Source organism: Mixophyes fleayi, chromosome 4 (assembly GCF_038048845.1).
Source record: "Mixophyes fleayi isolate aMixFle1 chromosome 4, aMixFle1.hap1, whole genome shotgun sequence".
Taxonomy (NCBI): domain Eukaryota; kingdom Metazoa; phylum Chordata; class Amphibia; order Anura; family Limnodynastidae; genus Mixophyes; species Mixophyes fleayi.
The window spans coordinates 36,072,452-36,091,019 of record NC_134405.1 but is presented as its reverse complement, the minus strand read 5'-3'; the positions used below and the strand labels follow the sequence as shown (position 1 = coordinate 36,091,019).

At 35.9% G+C, this 18,568-nt stretch overlaps 2 protein-coding genes across 2 annotated transcripts in view; both read right to left on the bottom strand.

The window, feature by feature from the left end:
- The window catches only part of LOC142150610 (uncharacterized), a 34,965-nt gene extending 33,283 nt beyond the window's left edge, over window positions 1-1,682 (bottom strand). The window contains exon 1 of the mRNA XM_075205809.1: window positions 899-1,682. Coding sequence (XP_075061910.1) covers window positions 899-1,682 — 784 coding nt within the window. The remainder of the gene's footprint in view (window positions 1-898) is intronic.
- A 231-nt stretch (window positions 1,683-1,913) lies between these two features.
- On the bottom strand, window positions 1,914-18,183 carry LOC142150609 (uncharacterized; the record flags this gene model as incomplete). The annotated part of the gene is made up of 3 exons (XM_075205808.1): window positions 1,914-1,948; window positions 8,356-8,402; window positions 17,342-18,183. Coding segments are annotated over 3 exons (924 nt in total), but the record flags the coding sequence as incomplete, so codon positions are not given.
- Between the last annotated feature and the right edge of the window lie 385 nt (window positions 18,184-18,568).

The window sequence follows — 18,568 nt, the reverse complement described above, 5'->3', positions numbered from 1 at the left end:
AGAGATGGTAATGGAGGCCAAAGGTGCTGATACCATCACAGAGGGAAATAGTATAGAGGGAGAAGAGCAGGGGGGCAAGAACAGATCCATGGGGGATTCTGATAGGTAGTGGGAGAGGTGGGAAAATAGAGACAGAAATAGAGACCCAAAATTATTGGTTGGTGAAATAGAAGTTGAACCATATAAGGGCAGTTTCACGGAAGCTGATGAAGAGAAGAGTTTGCTGGAGGAGAGGGTGGTCAATGGTGTCTAGTTGTGCAGAGGTCTAGAAAGATAAGCAGGATGAAAAAACACTTAGATGTGACATTAGTGAAGGTGGCTTCATTGGAGTGGAGGGGATAAAAACCATATTGAAGAGGATCAAAAAAGGGATTGGGAGCAAATGAAGATAGAGATATGGTTGTAGCCCATATTACCAGTCCCTCTCATGATTATTTAATCGGTTTGCAGAGTGAATCGAATGCACTTTGTAAATTACCTCCACTGTATGTAAGTGACATGGACACTTTAAATGTGCTAATGTTTAAAATAAGAACATAATAAAAAACATTCAACTTCATAAGTATCTTAATAAACCACATGACACCTTGGGACTTCTTTGTCACTGATGGTTGGTATACAGTTGCTCTCAATTACAGGGAGACCATCCCAGGGAAAAAATTCCTCTCTCATTGTTAGACGTTCCAGTCCAAAAAATATTTAATTTTACATACAACATTTGCCACATCCAGTAAATGAAAATTGATTCTCTCCTTTGTGAATATTATGATGATTAAACAAGTTAACTTGTCTATGAAATACATGCTCTATTCGGAAACAAGTAACTTCCTTGTGTGACTTCTCTGGTGCGTAAGAAGTGTTATCTTTTGTTTAAAACATTTGTTACATTCAGAGCACATAAATGGTTTCTCTCCTGTGTGGCTTCTCTGATGACTAACAAGGTGTGAATCAGTGTTAAAACACTTGCTACATTTAGAACATGAAAAGGGCTTCTCTCCGGTGTGAATCATGTGGTGTCTAACAAGGTTTGACTTCTGGTTAAAACATTTGTTACATTCAGAGCATGAAAATGGTTTTTCTCCTGTGTGAATACTCTGGTGCATGATTAAATGTGAATTAGTACGAAAATGTTTGTTACATTCAGAGCATAAATATGGTTTTTCTCCTGTGTGAAACCTCTGATGTAGGATTAAGTTTGAATTGGACCCAAAACATTTACTACATTCGGAGCATGAAAATGACTTCTCTCCAGTGTGAAGCCTCTGGTGACTAATAAGTTGTGATTTCTCTTTAAAACATTTGTTACACTCAGAGCATGAATATGGTTTTTCTCCAGTGTGAGTCCTCTGGTGTCTAATAAGGTGTGACTTCCGTTTAAAACATTTACTACATTCAGAACATGAAAATGGGGTTTCTCCTGTGTGGATCCTCTGATGTTCAACAAGAAGTGACTTGGAAGTAAAACACTTGTTACATTCAGAACAACTAAACATTTTTTCTCCTGTGTGACTTCTCTGGTGTATGATTAATTTTAAATTGGTACTAAAACATTTACTACATTCAGAACATGAAAATGGCATCTCGCCTGTGTGAATCCGCAGGTGTATAATCAGCTGTGACTTCCATCTAAACATTTTATCACACTCAGAGCATTGATATGGTCTCTCTCCTGTGAGACTCATTGTGTGTTTAATGAGTAACAAGCTATAGAAGGCTGATTCTATTCAGAAAATTAAAATAGCTTGTGTGAATCCTCAAGTTTTATAAGAGTTGACTCCTGTAGTCGATCTGACTTGTGGGTGACTCAGATATTCAGTATAGAATGTTGATCTATGGGTGTCCTGTTCTGTTGCTAGAGGGAATCCTGCTCATCAATCCACCTGTTAAAAAAATATATATATTTTATACCAAAATCATACGAATGTAATATTTTCCCCTTGTTTGTAAGCTGTTGAGAATGGATTGTACATAATTAAGAAATTTTGATTTTTTTTATCTTGGAGTACATTCTGATTTAAGACATATATATAGTAAAAAGGAAAGATCAAAACAAAAAGGCGCCTAGTAGTGCAGTAATTTCCAAATCAAAACTGACAACATCCCAAAGTATGCTAAAAACACAATGTGAATCAGCCTCACACCAATGTGCACAACATGAATCAGGTTTATCTGATTATCTCTGGAGAGATTCTAAAGCTCCTTCCTGGTATGGACTCCAGATCAAATATTATACATTCAAATAGAAAAGGAATACAAATAGTGTAATATGTTCTGGATAACTGTAATCATGAGATAGAAGTGATACACACACACAATGGAAAAAACAAATCCTGTGTATCAGATTTATAAAAGATTAAATGGGGAATCACTCAATGAATCATTGTTTCCCTCTTTGATATATAAATGAACATGAACGTTTTAGTGCTGAATTAGTTTACCAAAGTGCTCGTGAAAATATCCTCTATAATCCCATAGTACTAATAGTGAATATATCAATATATATTATACATTTGATACCACAGCACTAATAGCGATATCTTGTGTATGGATCAGTACATTCTAATGCATAATATAGTTACCTTATTCTATAGATTTCTCCTTTAGTCTCTTTTCCTCATGCTCATTCTTACTGTTCCATCCTTCCAGCTCTCCAGTCACCAACTAACTAACACCAGCCTGATACAGCCTATTTATAGTCATTCCTCCCCATCTCTCTTCAATAGTTCCCGGGATGACCAAAGCTTATTCTCACACTAATTGTCTTCAGTTGACATTTAAATTAGTCTCTCATAAATTAAATTATTTCACCAGAGCAGCTTCAGTTTCTCATGTAAACCTCCTTGACATGTAAATGAGGTATAAACATTCTTAAGGTCACTTACAACAAAAGAGAATTGTAATTAGATCTTGGCTGGTGGTAACATCTTCCTTTCTAATTAGATCACAGCAGTCTCTGACATCCTGTTATGTCAACAAATGAACCTTTTGTTTAAGATTCTCCTATTTTCTAGGCAGAGAGAGCCATAATCTTCTCTTTTGTTCAGATTTATCTATTTTGAGGTGATTACTGACTCCACACAAATGAGAAACACATCTCGTGGAGTCAATAATGTTTTAGAAACATAAGAAGTAATATTATTGCAAAGTATATTAATATATAAGAATACTGGGGAATAAGGATATAGGACAGAAATTTACTAAAAAGTCACTCAGGTGTTTACCTCCCTGAAATACTTGTGACAGCAGCCAATTTATTGGTTAGAGGGAGACCAGTGTCAGTATCTAATCTCTGAACATTTGCAACGAGTGCTGCCAAGATTGGAAGAAGTATCAATCATGTTCTATATATTTTATACATTAATCCTGTACTGGCTGAACTGAATAAACAAAGAATCATACATGCATTTATGTATTTGACAATGACGGAATACGTTAAAATAAATATGGCCATATTTTGGTTGAACGAATAACCTATAACAATAGGTTATAATAGGTTATAATCTGAATGATTTAGAAACATGTGAATATTGTAGAAGAGTTTCAGGAATTGATTATATGATATAGGGAAATAGTCCTAATTATTATATCTTCAATAGACACAAAAAATAATAAATCATATCAAATCAATTCTTCCCTTCGGCATTTTTATATGATTCACTATTCTTTTTTATGATACACCTTCTTGAATATCAATTGTAAAATATTTTGCAGTTTTAATTAATATTCAGTTGGGGGATTGAACATTTTAACATTACCAAAAAAGTTATATAAGTTTATATTTTTATATTTGCCTGTATAAGAGTGGGCCCCTACATATAATAAACATAACTTTCCCCTGCTTTGTATACATCAGTATGAAGATCAAGAAAGTAGCAGGGTGAGATCTTACTGGTGGATACACTGAGGTTGGTTGGGTCCTGGACCTATAAGGAAGTGGAGGGTTTTAGAGATTCAAAGTAAGTTTTTTAAGGTGGATGACAAAGGGGGTAAGTAATAAAATTAGAGGTTCCCAAAGAGAAGGAGCTGAGCACAAGAGGGCAAAATAGTTGATGCTGGGGGGGTGGCAGACAGATGAACTAATCACCAGAGAAGTTGAATGCTTGCAGATCCATGACAAGGAGTAAATGTATCAATCTGCGGATTATTTAGGTCGACGATATTCGGCGACATGCGGCAGGATTTAAAATGGCAATGTCTTCATAGGCAACTTTTGCAGCTTTACTCCGAGACTTTTAAAGGAACCTGTGCAGGTGTTCGATTGGCTCAGTAATATCACCGCACTGCTTCCAGTGCGATGACATCTTTGTAACATTACTGTATGTTATTTACACACATCTATACATGAACAATACAAAAACATTTTACATGAACAATTCTTTCAGTAAAATCAAAGCCTTTTTAAATAATTCTAATCCCAATATATATATATATATATATATATATATATATATATATGTATGTATAACTAGGATCCTGCTTTCTTTATAAAGCAGTTAGGTATCACATGAAAAGGAAAAAAACTGCACATGTATAGAATGTATCCATGTGTATTAGCACCATCATTAAATGAACAAGGAGGGGTGTCAGTAACTAGTAGCAAAACCTGAACTGTGCAGCACAAAAGCAGCTTTAAGTTCAGCGACTGCCTTAATTTGCACAAGTGCACCTAGTTTCCACCAAGTGGCATGGGTCTACGCAGTAATAAGCAGCGTCTGCAGAAGCCTGTACATGGCAAGGAGAGCACCTGGGAGGAGTGAGGGTGTTCTGTACACAGTACAGTGTAAGCAGTAAGCATACCGTGCACATTGTTTTGCAGAGACGAAATTTCATTTTGCGGTTCAAGATTGACATGCGACACACTCTCGCTGTTGTTTCCTGTGTGGAAGGTGCACAACCATTTCCAGTCTGCATATGGACTTGAGTTTTGCACCAGTTCAGAGCTGGAAGAGATTACGTCTCATCCTATACTTTAAATTGGATATATTTTAAACCTCCATATTACATAGTAACATAGTTGATGAGGTTGAAAAAAGACACCAGTCCATCAAGTTCAAGCTATTTTGGATCTCCTGCGATCCTGCACTTATATTTGAAATTGATCCAGAGTAAGCAACCGCCAATCTGTTTCAATTGTGAAAATCCCCCCAGACTCAATATTGCAGTCCTATTTTTACCCTATATCCATTACTATCCTTTATTTTTATTAACGGTTGTATCCCTGGATACACTTTTCCGCTAAATATTTGTCTAAACTTTTCTTAAACATATCTATTGAATCTGCCAAACCTTCCCTGGCAATGAATTCCATATCTTGACTGCTCTTACTGTAAGGAACCCCTTCCAATGCTGGTTGTGAAATTTCCTCTCCTCTAACCTTAGGGGGTGACCGCGTGTCCTGTGTATAGTCCTTGGGGTAAAAAGTTCCCATGAAAGTTCTCTGTATTGACCCTTAATGTATTTGTACATAGTAATCATATCTCCCCTTAGACGCCTCTTTTCTAAAGTAAACATTCTAAACTGGCTAACCTTTCCTCATAACTTAATGACTCCATACCCTTTATCAATTTTGTCACCCTTCTTTGAACCCTTTCTAGTTCCAAATTATCTTTTTAATATAGTGGTGCCTAGAACTGTACTGCAAATTCAAGATGAGGTCTTACCAACGATTTATACAGTGGCAAAATTACACTGTCTTCCCTTGCATCTATGCTTCTTTTTATGCATGTCAATACTTTGTTTGCCCTTGCAGCTGCTGCTTGACATTGAGCAGTATTGCTAAGTCTACTGTCTACGAGCACTCCCAAATCCTTTTCCATTATAGATTCTCCCAAATTAATTCCATTTAATTTATAGATTGCGTTCTTGTTTTTGATCCCTAAATGCATAAACTTACATTTATCTATGTTAAACCTCATGTTCCATTTGGCCGCCTAATCCTCCAGTTTATTTAAGTCCCTCTGTAGAGCTACATCTTACTCTGATTTTATTACCTTACAGAATTTAGTGTCATCTGCAAAAATAGAAACTTTACTCTCCTAACCATCACCAAGGTCATTAATAAATATATTAAAAAGGAGTGGCCCCAGCACAGAACCTTGAGGTACTCCACTTAAGACATTTGACCAATTAGAAAATGTTCCATTTATCACAACTCTCTGTTCCCTATTCTCTAACCAGTTTTCGATCCAAGTACAAATGTTGATTTCTAGACCCAGTTCCCTTATTTTGTAAACCAACCTCTTGTGTGGCACTGTATCAAAGGCCTTTGCAAAATCTAAGTAGACCACATCTACTGTGCTGCCCTGGTCTAAGTTCCCAACAATCTGTCCACCTGATCCACAATATGCCGAGCCCGAGCACCCGGGAGATAACACACTGTTTGGCATGCACAGTCCTGGTAACAGATTACCCTATCTACCCTCCTAATAATTGAATCCCCTACCACCACAATCTGCCTGGGTCCCTGAGTAACTCTGGTCCCCTCTATGCTGGAGAGACCATTCCCCTGGTTGCTAGAGGAAGTCTCATCCAAATCTACCAATTCTGAACTGCCTTCCACAGCATCTTCATCCAATCTGGCAAATATGCTGGGATTGGTTAGCTCAGAACTGGCCTGGCTCTTCCTCCCTCTGCTACTCCTAGTAACTGTTACCCAGCTGTCTACCTGTGCATCCTCCTCTGTCTCTGCTCCACCCTGCTCAGCTAAAGCATCAACGGTGAGCTGTAAACTCTGCTCCAGGTTGGCAATCTCTCTCAATGTTGCAATGGTCTGCTTTAGATCAGTTACCTGGGCTTCCAAAGAGACCAATTGCTCACATTTCTCACAGAGGTATAAACCTTGAAACACTTGCTCGAAGTCTGCATACATATGAAAAGATATACATTGAGTGAGATGAACTCCAAGCAATAAAATAAAAAGTTTGACAGACAAAAAATCACCACATGAAATATTCACAAAATCCTTTATTTCTAAGGCACCAGAACGAGTTTGACAACCAGCAAAATAAAATAATATCTACATGAGCAATAAAATTGTATACGTACAAGCAGCAAGCTTACACAATTATACCCTGTAAAATAACATAAAGAATACACTTGGAAAGAGGGCCTTGTGTCAGTGTCAGCAGCATAGAGATGGTAATGGAGGCCAAAGGAGCTGATACCATCACAGAGGGAAGAAGTGTAGAGGGAGAGGAGCAGGGGGACGAGAACAGATCCTTGGGAGATGCTGACAGGTAGTGGCAGAGGAGGGAAAATAGAGAAAGAAATAGAGACCCATAAGGATTGGATGGTGAAGTAGCAGTTGAAATATATAAGGGCAGTTTCACAGAAGCTGATGAAGAGGAGAGTTTGCTGGAGGAGAGGGTGGTCAATGGTGTCTAGTTGTGCAGAGGTCTAGAAAGATAAGCAGGATGAAAAACACTTAGATGTGACCTTAGTGAGAGCGGTTTCATTGCAGTGGAGGGGATAAAAACCAGATTAAAGAGGATCAAGAAAGGGAGTGGGAGGAAAGGAAGATAGTGATATGGTTGTAGCCCCTATTACCAGTCCCTCTCATGATTATTTAATACGTTTGCAGAGCGAATCGAATGTACTTTGTAAATTAACCTGCCACATCCAGTAAATGAAAATTGATTCTCCCCTGTGTGAATATTATAATCATTAAACAAGTTAACTTGTCTATGCTCTATTCAGTGCCAAGTGACTTCCTTGTGTGACTTCTCTGGTGAGTAAGAAGTGTTATCTCTTGTTTAAAACAATTGTTACATTCAGAGCACATAAATGGTTTCTCTCCTGTGTGGCTTCTCTGATGCCTAACAAGGTGTGAATCAGTGTTAAAACACTTGCTCCATTTAGAACATGAAAAGGGCTTCTCTCCAGTGTGAATCATGTGGTGTCTAACAAGGTGTGACTTCTGTTTAAAATATTTGTTACATTCAGAGCATGAATATGGTTTTTCTCCTGTGTGAAATCTCTGGTGTAGAATTAAGTGTGAGATGGACCCAAAACATTTACTACATTCGGAGCATGAAAATAACTTCTCTGCAGTGTAAATCCTCTGGTGACTAACAAGTAATGACTTCTCTTTAAAACATTTGTTAGACTCAGAGCATGAATATGGTGTTTCTCCTGTGTGAATTCTCTGGTGTCTAATAAGGTGTGACTTCCGTTTAAAACATTTACTACATTCAGAAAATGGAAATGGGTTTTCTCCTGTGTGGATCCTCTGATGTGCAACAAGAAGTGACTTATGAGTAAAACACTTGTTACATTCAGAGCAATTAAACATTTTTTCTCCTGTGTGACTCCTCTGGTGTAGGATTAATTTTGAATTGGTACTAAAACATTTACTACATTCAGAACATGAAAATGGCTTCTCGCCTGTGTGAATCCTCTGATATCTGATCAGCTTTGACTTCCATGTAAACATTTTATCACACTCAGAGCACTGATATGCCCTCTCTCCAGTGAGGCTCATTGTGTGTTTAATTAGTAACAAGCTATAGAATTCTGCTCCTTTTCAGATAATTAAAGAAGCTTGTGTGAATCCTCAAGTTTAATAAGAGCTGACTTCTGTAGTCGATATGACTACAGATATACTGAGATATTCAGTATAGAATGTTGTTCTATGGGTGTCCTCTTCTGTTGCTAGAGGGAATCCTGCTCATTAATCCACCTGTTAAAAAAAATATATATATTTGATACCAAAGTTATATGAATGTAAATTGTACACCTACTTTGGAAGCTGATGGGAATCGATTGTACATAACTAAGAAATTTTGATTATCTCATCTTGGAATACATTCTGATTTCAGACATATATATAGTAAAAAGGAAAGATCAGAACATAAAGGCGCCTAGTAGTGCAGTAATTTCCAAATCAAAACTGACAACATCCTAAAATATGCTCATAAACACAATGTGAATCGGCCTCATACCAACGTGCACAACATGAATCAAGTTTATCTGATTACCTTTAGAGAGATTCCTAAGCTCCTTCCTGGTGTGGTCTCCATATACAAAGACATATATTCCAATAGAAAAGGAATACAAATAGTGTAATATGTTCTGGATAAATGTAATCATAAGTTGCAATACATATATAATGGATAAAACAAATCCTGTATATCTGATTTACAAAAGATTAAATGGGGAATCAAACAGTGATAATGAGATCATATTTGTACAAATAACTGAACAGTCACTCAATGAATCATTGTTTCCCTCTTTGATATTTAAATGAATATGAAAGTTTTAGTGCTGAATTAGTTTACCAAAATGCTCTTGAAAATATCCTCTATAATCCCGTAGGTTTAATGGTCAATATACCGATATATATTATACATTTGATACCACAGCACTGCTAGAGATAAATTGCACACATGCCACCACAGTACTGATAGAAAAATAATTCACAGTAGTGTACTTCTATAATTATATGATTGTTAGATTGCAATACTAGATATATAAATATTGCTAAGACAAGAATACAAACAGTAATAAATCACAAAATCAGCAATCACTTGTGTATGATCAATACATTCTAATGCATAATATAGTTACCTTACTCTATAGATTTCTCCTTCAGTCTCTTTTACTCATGCTCATTGTTACTGTTCCATTCTTCCAGATCTCCAGCCACCAACTAACTAACACCAGCTTGATACAGCCTATTTATAGTTATTCCTCCCCATCTCTCTTCAATAGTTCCCAATATGACCAATAATTATTCTCACACTATTTGTCTTCAGGTGAAATTTAAATTAGTCTCTCAAAAAAATAAATTATTTCATCAGAGCAGCTTCAGCTTCTGGTGTAAACCTCCTTGACATGTAAATGAGGTATAAACATTCCTAAGGTCACTTACAACAAACGAGAATTGTAATTAGATCTTGGCAGGTGGTAACATTTTCCTTTCTAATAAGATCACAGCAGTCTCTGACATCCTGTTATGTCAACAAATGGACCTTTTGTTTAAGATTCTCCTATTGTCTAGGCAGAGAGAGCCACAATCTTCCTTCTTGTTCAGATTTCGCTATTTTGAGGTGATTACTGACTCCACACAAATGAGAAACACATCTCATGGAAACAATAATGTTTTAGAAACATAAGAAGTAATATTATTGTGAAGTATAATAATATATAAGAATACTGGAGAATTAGGATATAGGACATAAATTTACTAAAAGGTCACTCAGGTGTTTACCTCCCCGAAATACTTGTGACAGGAGCCAATTTATTGGTTAGAGGAGACCAGTGTCAGTATCTAATCTCTGAACATTCGCAACGAGTGCGGCCAAGATTTGAAGAAGTATCAATCATGTTCTATATATTTCATACATTAATCCTGTACTGGCTGAACTGAATAAACAAAGAATCATACTTGCATTTATGTATTTGACAATGGCGGAATACGTTAAAATAAATATGACCATATTTTGGTTGAACGAATAACCTATAACAATAGGTTATAATAGGTTATAATCTGAATGATTTAGAAACATGTGAATATTGTAGAAGAGTTTCAGGAATTGATTATATGATATATAGGGAAATAGTCCTAATTATTATATCTTTAATAGACACAAAAAATAATAAATCATATCAAATCAATTCTTCCCTTTGGCATTTTTATATGATTCACTATTCTTGTTTATTTTACAATTGATATTCAAGAAGGTGTATCATATTTTGCAGTTTTTTGACTAATTAATATTCAGTTGGGGGATTGAACATTTTAACATTACCAAAATAGTTATATAATTTTATATTTTTATATTTGCCTGTATAAGAGTGGGCCCCTACATATAATAAACATAACTTTCCCCTGCTTTGTATACATTAGTATGAAGATCAAGAAAGTAGCAGGGTGAGATCCTACTGGTGGATACACCAAGGTTGATGCAAATGGGTTATAAAATTGCCTAGGCACTCCACTAAGATGTGCAGCTAAGTATGTAACAATGAACCCCACTGGTATTCACATAAAACAATATGTATAAAAACAGAGGTTACAAACATTTGCGCTCTGTTTTCCTACTCATAGGGTATTCATCTGAAAGGTTTCAGGTGGAAAAGAAACCTTCTTGCTTTGTACATTCAATCTCCAATGTTACTTGTGTACCATGAAACAAAATAATAAATGCAACATAGTGTAATTTGTTTAAATAACAACAGGGATATTCCACCACCACTGATACATATATGTATTACAGAATAGTGTCACAAATGTCCTAATGGGAATCCACAACCGTAATATTTCTTCAAGGAAAAAAATCCCCTTAGGGTATGTGCTTACGAGAACATAGTATATCATGCGCCTTATAATAATTCTTGTGTCAGGGGTCTTCTGCCACGGATATCAGACAAACTGAATGTTCCTCTCAGCACATATATGAAAAAGTAAAACCAAGGAGAAAACCTCGTGTGATACCATTTAAAAATTTATTGCAACAACAATAATAAAAAAGTACTAATCCCCTTGAGAGGAGTTGTACTTAAAGATAAAACTCGTACCGGAAAAACATCCTTGATAATCACATAGCAAGTTCTTTATACAGGATACATGTAGCAAAACCACACCATGGGGTAAATGTATCAAGGTGAGATTTTTCCGGCGGGTTTGAAAAGTGGAGATGGTGCCTATAGCTACCAATCAGATTCTAGCTGTCATTTTGTAGAATGTACTAAATAAATGATAGCTAGAATCTAATTGGTTTTTTTGAAACCCGCCGTAAAACTCTCAGCTTGATATATTTACCCCCATATGTCACCTTGGATGATCCTCTGGATACCGTCACTGAACCAACGCGTTTTAACCCTTAAAACGAGGGTGTTTATCAAGGATATACTGAGGTTGGTTGGGTCCTGGACCTATAGTGAAGTGGAGGATTTTAGAAATTCAAAGCACGTTTTGAAGGTGGATGACAAAGGGGGTAAGTAATAAAATTAGAGGTTCCCAAGGAAAAGTAACTGAGCACAGGAGGGCAAAATAGTCGATGTTGGGTGGAAGAGAGACAGATGAACTAATTACCAGAGAATCTGAATGCTTGCAGATCCACTCCAAGGGGTAAATGTTTCAATCTGTGCATTCTGCAAATCAGCAAAATTCTGCGACATTGCGGGGGGATTTAAAATGGCAATGTCTTTAAAGGCAAGTTTTTCCTGTACTGATATTGCCATTTTAAATCTGCCCTGCAAAGTCGCCAAATATCGTCGATTTACAGAATGCGCAGATTGATATATTTACCCCCAGGACAGTTACAGCTTTGCTCAGCGAATTTTAAAGGAACCTGTGAAAGTGTCCGATAGGCTCAGGAATATCACCGCACTGCATCCAGAGAACTATAAATACAGCTGCATTAGTGTGAGAAGCAGTGGTACATTTTATGTACTTCCAAAAGTAGCTATAAAGGAGAGAAGACCACCCGGCAGAACAATAGTTTCAGGTCTAGACAACCTAACGGAGAAAGCTAGTATATATGTTGACACCTATTTGAGAGAATTTATATTCTACTTGCCTCCACATGTACAAGACACCTTATATGTCCTTAGTAAAATACAACATATCACGGTACATGAGAATACTTGGTTATGTACATGTGATGTGGAGGCTCTATACACTAGTATTGAGCATCAAAAAGGTTTAGAAGCTGCCAGACAATTTTTAGAGACCAAAGTGAGAAATAAACATAATAGTTTTGTTCTAAAACTATTAGAATTTGTCCTGACAAAAAACTTTTTTACATTTGATGACAAGTTCTTCTTACAGGTGAGGGGCACGGCGATGGGGACGACTTGTGCCCCAACCTATGCAAATCTCTACATGGGGTGGTGGGAAAGAGAGATAGTGTTCATCACTTAAAATGAGATCTACACCTTGCATGTTTTTTTTATGGCTAAGATTCATAGATGACATATTCCTCATTTGGGAAGGAGATAAGGAGATTCTCATAAAATTATTAACCATCTGAATGTCAATCAAATGAATCTTAAACTCACTTTTGATATAAATTCTGAGAAGATAACCTTTCTAGACCTTACGATTTCTGTTACAGATCAGAAAGAACTTTCTAGTGACATTTTTATTAAGAAAAGAGCAACAAACAGTATTCTCCACGCATCTAGCTCTGATCTCCCTTCTATAATTCGTTGTGTCCCTAAAGGAGAATCTCTCTGTATGAGAAGAAACTGTGGTGATTTAGCTACTATTGACAAAAGAGCTAAGGAGTTACGTGAAAGACTCCTGAAAAGAGGGTATAGCCGTAATTTGATCAAAAAAGCATATAGAGAAACTAGAACTATTAAAAGAGATTCTTTAATCTTTCCACAAAGACAACATAAATCAGAAAATACAATCATTAGATTTGTTAGTACCTTCAACAATCAGTGTCAGGAAATTCAATCTATCCTACAAAAACATAATCACACCTTGAAATTAGATCCAGATCTTCAAGAGATAATGGGAAACAGAATACTTACCAGCTGGAGGAGATCGAAGAATCGACATGACTTATTTGTACATAGTCTTTTTCAGGACAATTCAAAACAGATGATAATTAGAAAAACAATAACTGGATTTTACCCTTGTGGGAAATGTAAAGTCTGCAAGTATACAAAGAAGACCCACCAATTTGTGGAAAAATTTGCTAATCGCCACACCATTGAAAGCTTTTTAATTGTGACAAACAAGGTGTCATATATTGTCTCACCTGTCCTTGTGAGTTAAGCTATATCGGGATGACTAGCAGACCTTTTAAACATCGACTGCTAGAACATGTAGGCAACATTCTGAATGCCGAACAAGATGCCAAGATAATTAAAACTTTAACTTCATTAGCCAGACATTTCTTAAAGGCACATAACAACAACCCCAAATACTTAGTAGCTTATGGAATGGAAAAAATAAATCTTGGAACTAGAGGTGGCGATATTAAACAAACATTGTTGAAACATGAAGCGAAAATAATCTTAATGGGGACAATTTATCCTAAGGGATTAAATGATAACAATAATTATACAGCTTTTCTCTGATTGATGGAGTTATACAATAAGATCCAAAGGGATTATCATATGGACCCTCACTGTATTTCATTTGCTAATACTGATACATTTGGGTGGAACCACAGCCATAATAAATTATGCAAGGGACCATTATACAGAATTTTTATTTGACTTTAACTGCCAATATTAATATATCTGGGTGGAACTATAGTTACATAATGAGTTATATCTATTAAGATACAATAAACTCTTACTGATTTAGTTACAATTATATATAATCTACACTTTTTAGTGTCTTATAGGGAGACATATATAAGAGTATACTTAATTTGAATTTATGTAATTGTTAAAATAAGAAAAATGTCATTATTATTATAATATAGTTTTTGTCACTTAATATCACATAAAACTAACATAAAGAACAAAAAAATGAAAAGTAATAAATTAAATAATATAAATAAAAACTAAAAATTTAAAAAAAATTTAAAAATAAAATAATAATATATAAAATAAATATTAATTAATAATAAAAATTAAAAAAAATGAATAATTAACCATTTAAAAAAATTAAATATAAAAAATAGTCAAAAATATTAACAATTATTGTAGAAATTAATGAATATGTTATAACAAAATAACACACTATTAATATTCACTTACCTCACTTTGGATATAACAATCCCTTATTATAATTTAATTTGGATACTTTAATCCCTTATCTTCAACACTTTTTTGGCATCATAGCACTTTATTTTCTTTTTTGTTTTAACTTGATTCATAATTTCATTATGGTACATATCTGAATTCTATATCACCAAAAACAATATATAGATCTAACTCACCGATCTTTAGTGATCGTGATTAATTATGGCTTACTTGATCATGTATGATTAAGATCTGCTAGACTTGGTAGCAACTATAGTAAATCCCGTATTATTAAGCCGTATTATTAAGTTTATTTATTATTCCCTTCCTTATTATCGGCAATGCAATGCATTTGGACCAATAGAAATCCGAATGGGAGGATTTTGGATTGTAACCATCAGAGATTGGCTGTATATTATGCCAATCACTTTGATAAACACTCTTTCTTATAGGTGGAGACACCCTCACGTCATGAGGTTAGCCCCACACTGACAGTATTTATAAACTGTCAGAATAGTCTCTCGGCTTGCCTTGAATAAGCACACAGCGAAACGCGCGTCGTTGTATCGCTGGGTGCACTAGATTATACTTGACCTTAGGGGAAATAAAGAAACGAGGAATTGCTCCAGCAAAACCAGAGATATTCTGGAGCTTTTTGTAGGCAGATAGTTAGCCGCCGCTGTATAATTGAAAGCTGTTTGAGAGTATAATTAATAATACTGGCGCCACTACCACTACATAACTGGAAGCTGATTGAGAGTATAACAAACAATACTGGCACTACCACTACATATCTAACAAATGAGACTGTTTTTTACCTGATGTGGTATATGGATCTAAGATGAATGGGAGCTAATTGAGAGACTAGCGAGTAATATTAATGTTACTGCTATATATAATCACGAGACCATCCACATTAGATGTGTAATATAAAAAACTATGACTCGCTCCAACAAATCCTAGTTAGTGTGGAGCGTCTCTAGGTAGATAGCAAATCATCTCCGTGTATTACTAAAGCTGATCAAGAGAATAGTGAATAACACTGGTGTCATTATCATATATGCATTTAATGAGATTATTCACAGCTAATGTATTTGGAGATATGATATGTGGGTATTACTCTAACTCTATTATATATTATACTCCCCATTATATTAAGACAAGTTACCTGGTGCACCCAGGCACTTTTAATTACACACAGTGATTTTATTGAAGATATACTATTATATATCACTGATTTAATCTAAACAATAAAAGTTACGTTTTAAAAGTTAATATCCTTTAATATTGAGAACCAATGTGCACCTATTTATTTTCTTTTAACTTCGTTGAAGATTATACATGGCAAGGAGAGGACCTGGGAGGAGTGAGGGTGTTCCGCACACAGTACAGAGTAAGCATACAGTGCACATTGTTTTGCAGAGACGAAATTTCATTTTGCGGTTCAAGATGGCCATCGGCACACTCTCGCTCTTGTTTGCTGTGTGGAAGGTGCACAATCATTTCCAGACTACATAAGGACCTGAGTTTTGCCCCAGCTCAGAGCTGGAAGAGATCACGTCTCATCCTATACTTTAAATTGGATTCATTTAAAACCTCCATATTGAACTCCAAACAATGTAATAAAAAGGTTGACAGACAAATAATCGTCACATGGAATTTTCAAAAAATCCTTTATTTCTAAGGCACTAGAACGAGTTTGACAACCAGCAAAATAAAATAAAATGTACGTGAGCAATAAAATTGTATACGTACAAGCAGCAAGCTTACACTATTATACCCTGTAAAATAACATAAAGAAAACACTTGGAAAGAGGGACTTGCGTGGGTGACAGCAGCATAGAGATGGTAATGGAGGCCAAAGGAGCTGATACCATCACAGAGGGAAGAATTATAGAGGGAGAGGAGCAGGGGGACGAGAACAGATTACTGGGGGATGGTGACAGGTAGTGGCAGAGGAGGGAAAATAGAGACAGAACTAGAGACCCATAAGGAGTAGATGGTGAGTAGCAGTTGAACCATATAAGGGCAGTTTCACAGAAGCTAATGAAGAGAAGGGATTGCTGGAGGAGAGGGTGGTCAATGGTGTCTAGTTGTGCAGAGGTCTAGAAAGATAAGCAGGATGAAAAAACACTTAGATGGGACCTTAGTGAGGGTGGCTTCATTGGAGTTGAGGGGATAAAAAACAGATTGAAGAGGATCAAAAAGGGGAGTGGGAGGAAACGAAGATAGAGATATGGTTGTAGCCCCTATTACCAGTCCCTCTCATGATTATTTAATTGGTTTGCAGAGTGAATCGAATGCACTTTGGAAATTACCTCCACTGTGTGTAAGTGACATGGACACTTTAAATGTGCTACTGGTTTAAAATAAGAACATAATAAAAAACATTCAACTTCATTAGTATCTTAATTAACCACATGATACCTTGGGACTTCTTTGTCATTGATGGTTGGTATACAGTTGCTCTCAATTACAGGGAGACCATCCCAGGGGAAGAATTCCTAAGTCTCAATGTTAGACGTTCCACTCCAAAAAATATTTGATTTTACATACAACAATTGCCACATCCAGTAAATAAAAATTGATTCTCTCCTTTGTGAATATTATAATGATTAAACAAGTTAACTTGTCTATGAAATACATGCTCTATTCGGAAACAAGTGACTTCCTTGTGTGACTTCTCTGGTGCGTAAGAAGTGTTATCTTTTGTTTAAAACATTTGTTACATTCAGAGCATATAAATGGTTTCTCTCCTGTGTGGCTTCTCTGATGACTAACAAGGTGTGAATCAGTCTTAAAACACTTGCTACATTTAGAACATGAAAAGGGCTTCTCTCCAGTCTGAATCATGTGGTGTCTAACAAGGTGTGACTTCTGTTTAAAACATTTGTTACATTCAGAGCATGAAAATTGTTTTTCTCCAGTGTGAATCCTCTGGTGCATGATTAATTTTGAATTGGTACGAAAATGTTTGTTACATTCAGAGCATGAATATGGTTTTTCTCCTGTGTAAAACCTCTGGTGCAGGATTAGGTGTGAATTGCTCCTAAAACATTTACTACATTCGGAGCATGAAAATGACTTCTCTCCAGTGTGACTCCTCTGGTGACTAATAAGGTGTGATTTCTGTTTAAAACATTTACTACATTCGGAGCATGAAAATGATTTCTCTCCAGTGTGAATCCTCTGGTGACTAATAAGGTGTGATTTCTGTTTAAAACATTTACTACATTCAGAACATGAAAATGGGTTTTCTCCTGTGTGGATCCTCTGATGTGTAACAAGATCTGACTTATGAGAAAAACACTTGTTACATTCAGAGCAACTAAACATTTTTTCTCCTGTGTGACTCCTCTGGTGGAGGATTAATTTTGAATTGGCACTAAAACATTTACTACATTCAGAACATGAAAATGGCTTCTCGCCTGTGTGAATCCTCTGGTGTATGATCAGGTTTGACTTCCGTGTAAACATTTTATCACACTCAGAGCATTGATATGGCCTCTGTCCTGTGAGACTCATTGTGTGTTTATTAAGTTACAAGCTATAGAAGGCTGCTTCTATTCAGAAAATGAAAATAGCTTCTCTGAATCCGCAAGTTTTATAAGCGCTGACTTCTGTAGTCGATCTAACTTATGGGTTACGCAGATATTCAGTATAGAATGTTGATCTATGGGTGTCCTGTTCTGTTGCTAGAGGGAGTCCTGCTCATTAATCCACTTGTTGAAAAAATAAATATATTTTATACCAAAATTATATGAATGTACATTTTACACGTTGTTTGTAAGCTGTTGACAATGGATTGTACATAATTAAGAAATTTTGATTATCTCATCTTGGAGTACATTCTGATTTCAGACACATATATAGTAAAAAGGAAATATCAGAACAAAAAGGCGCCTAGTAGTGCAGTAAT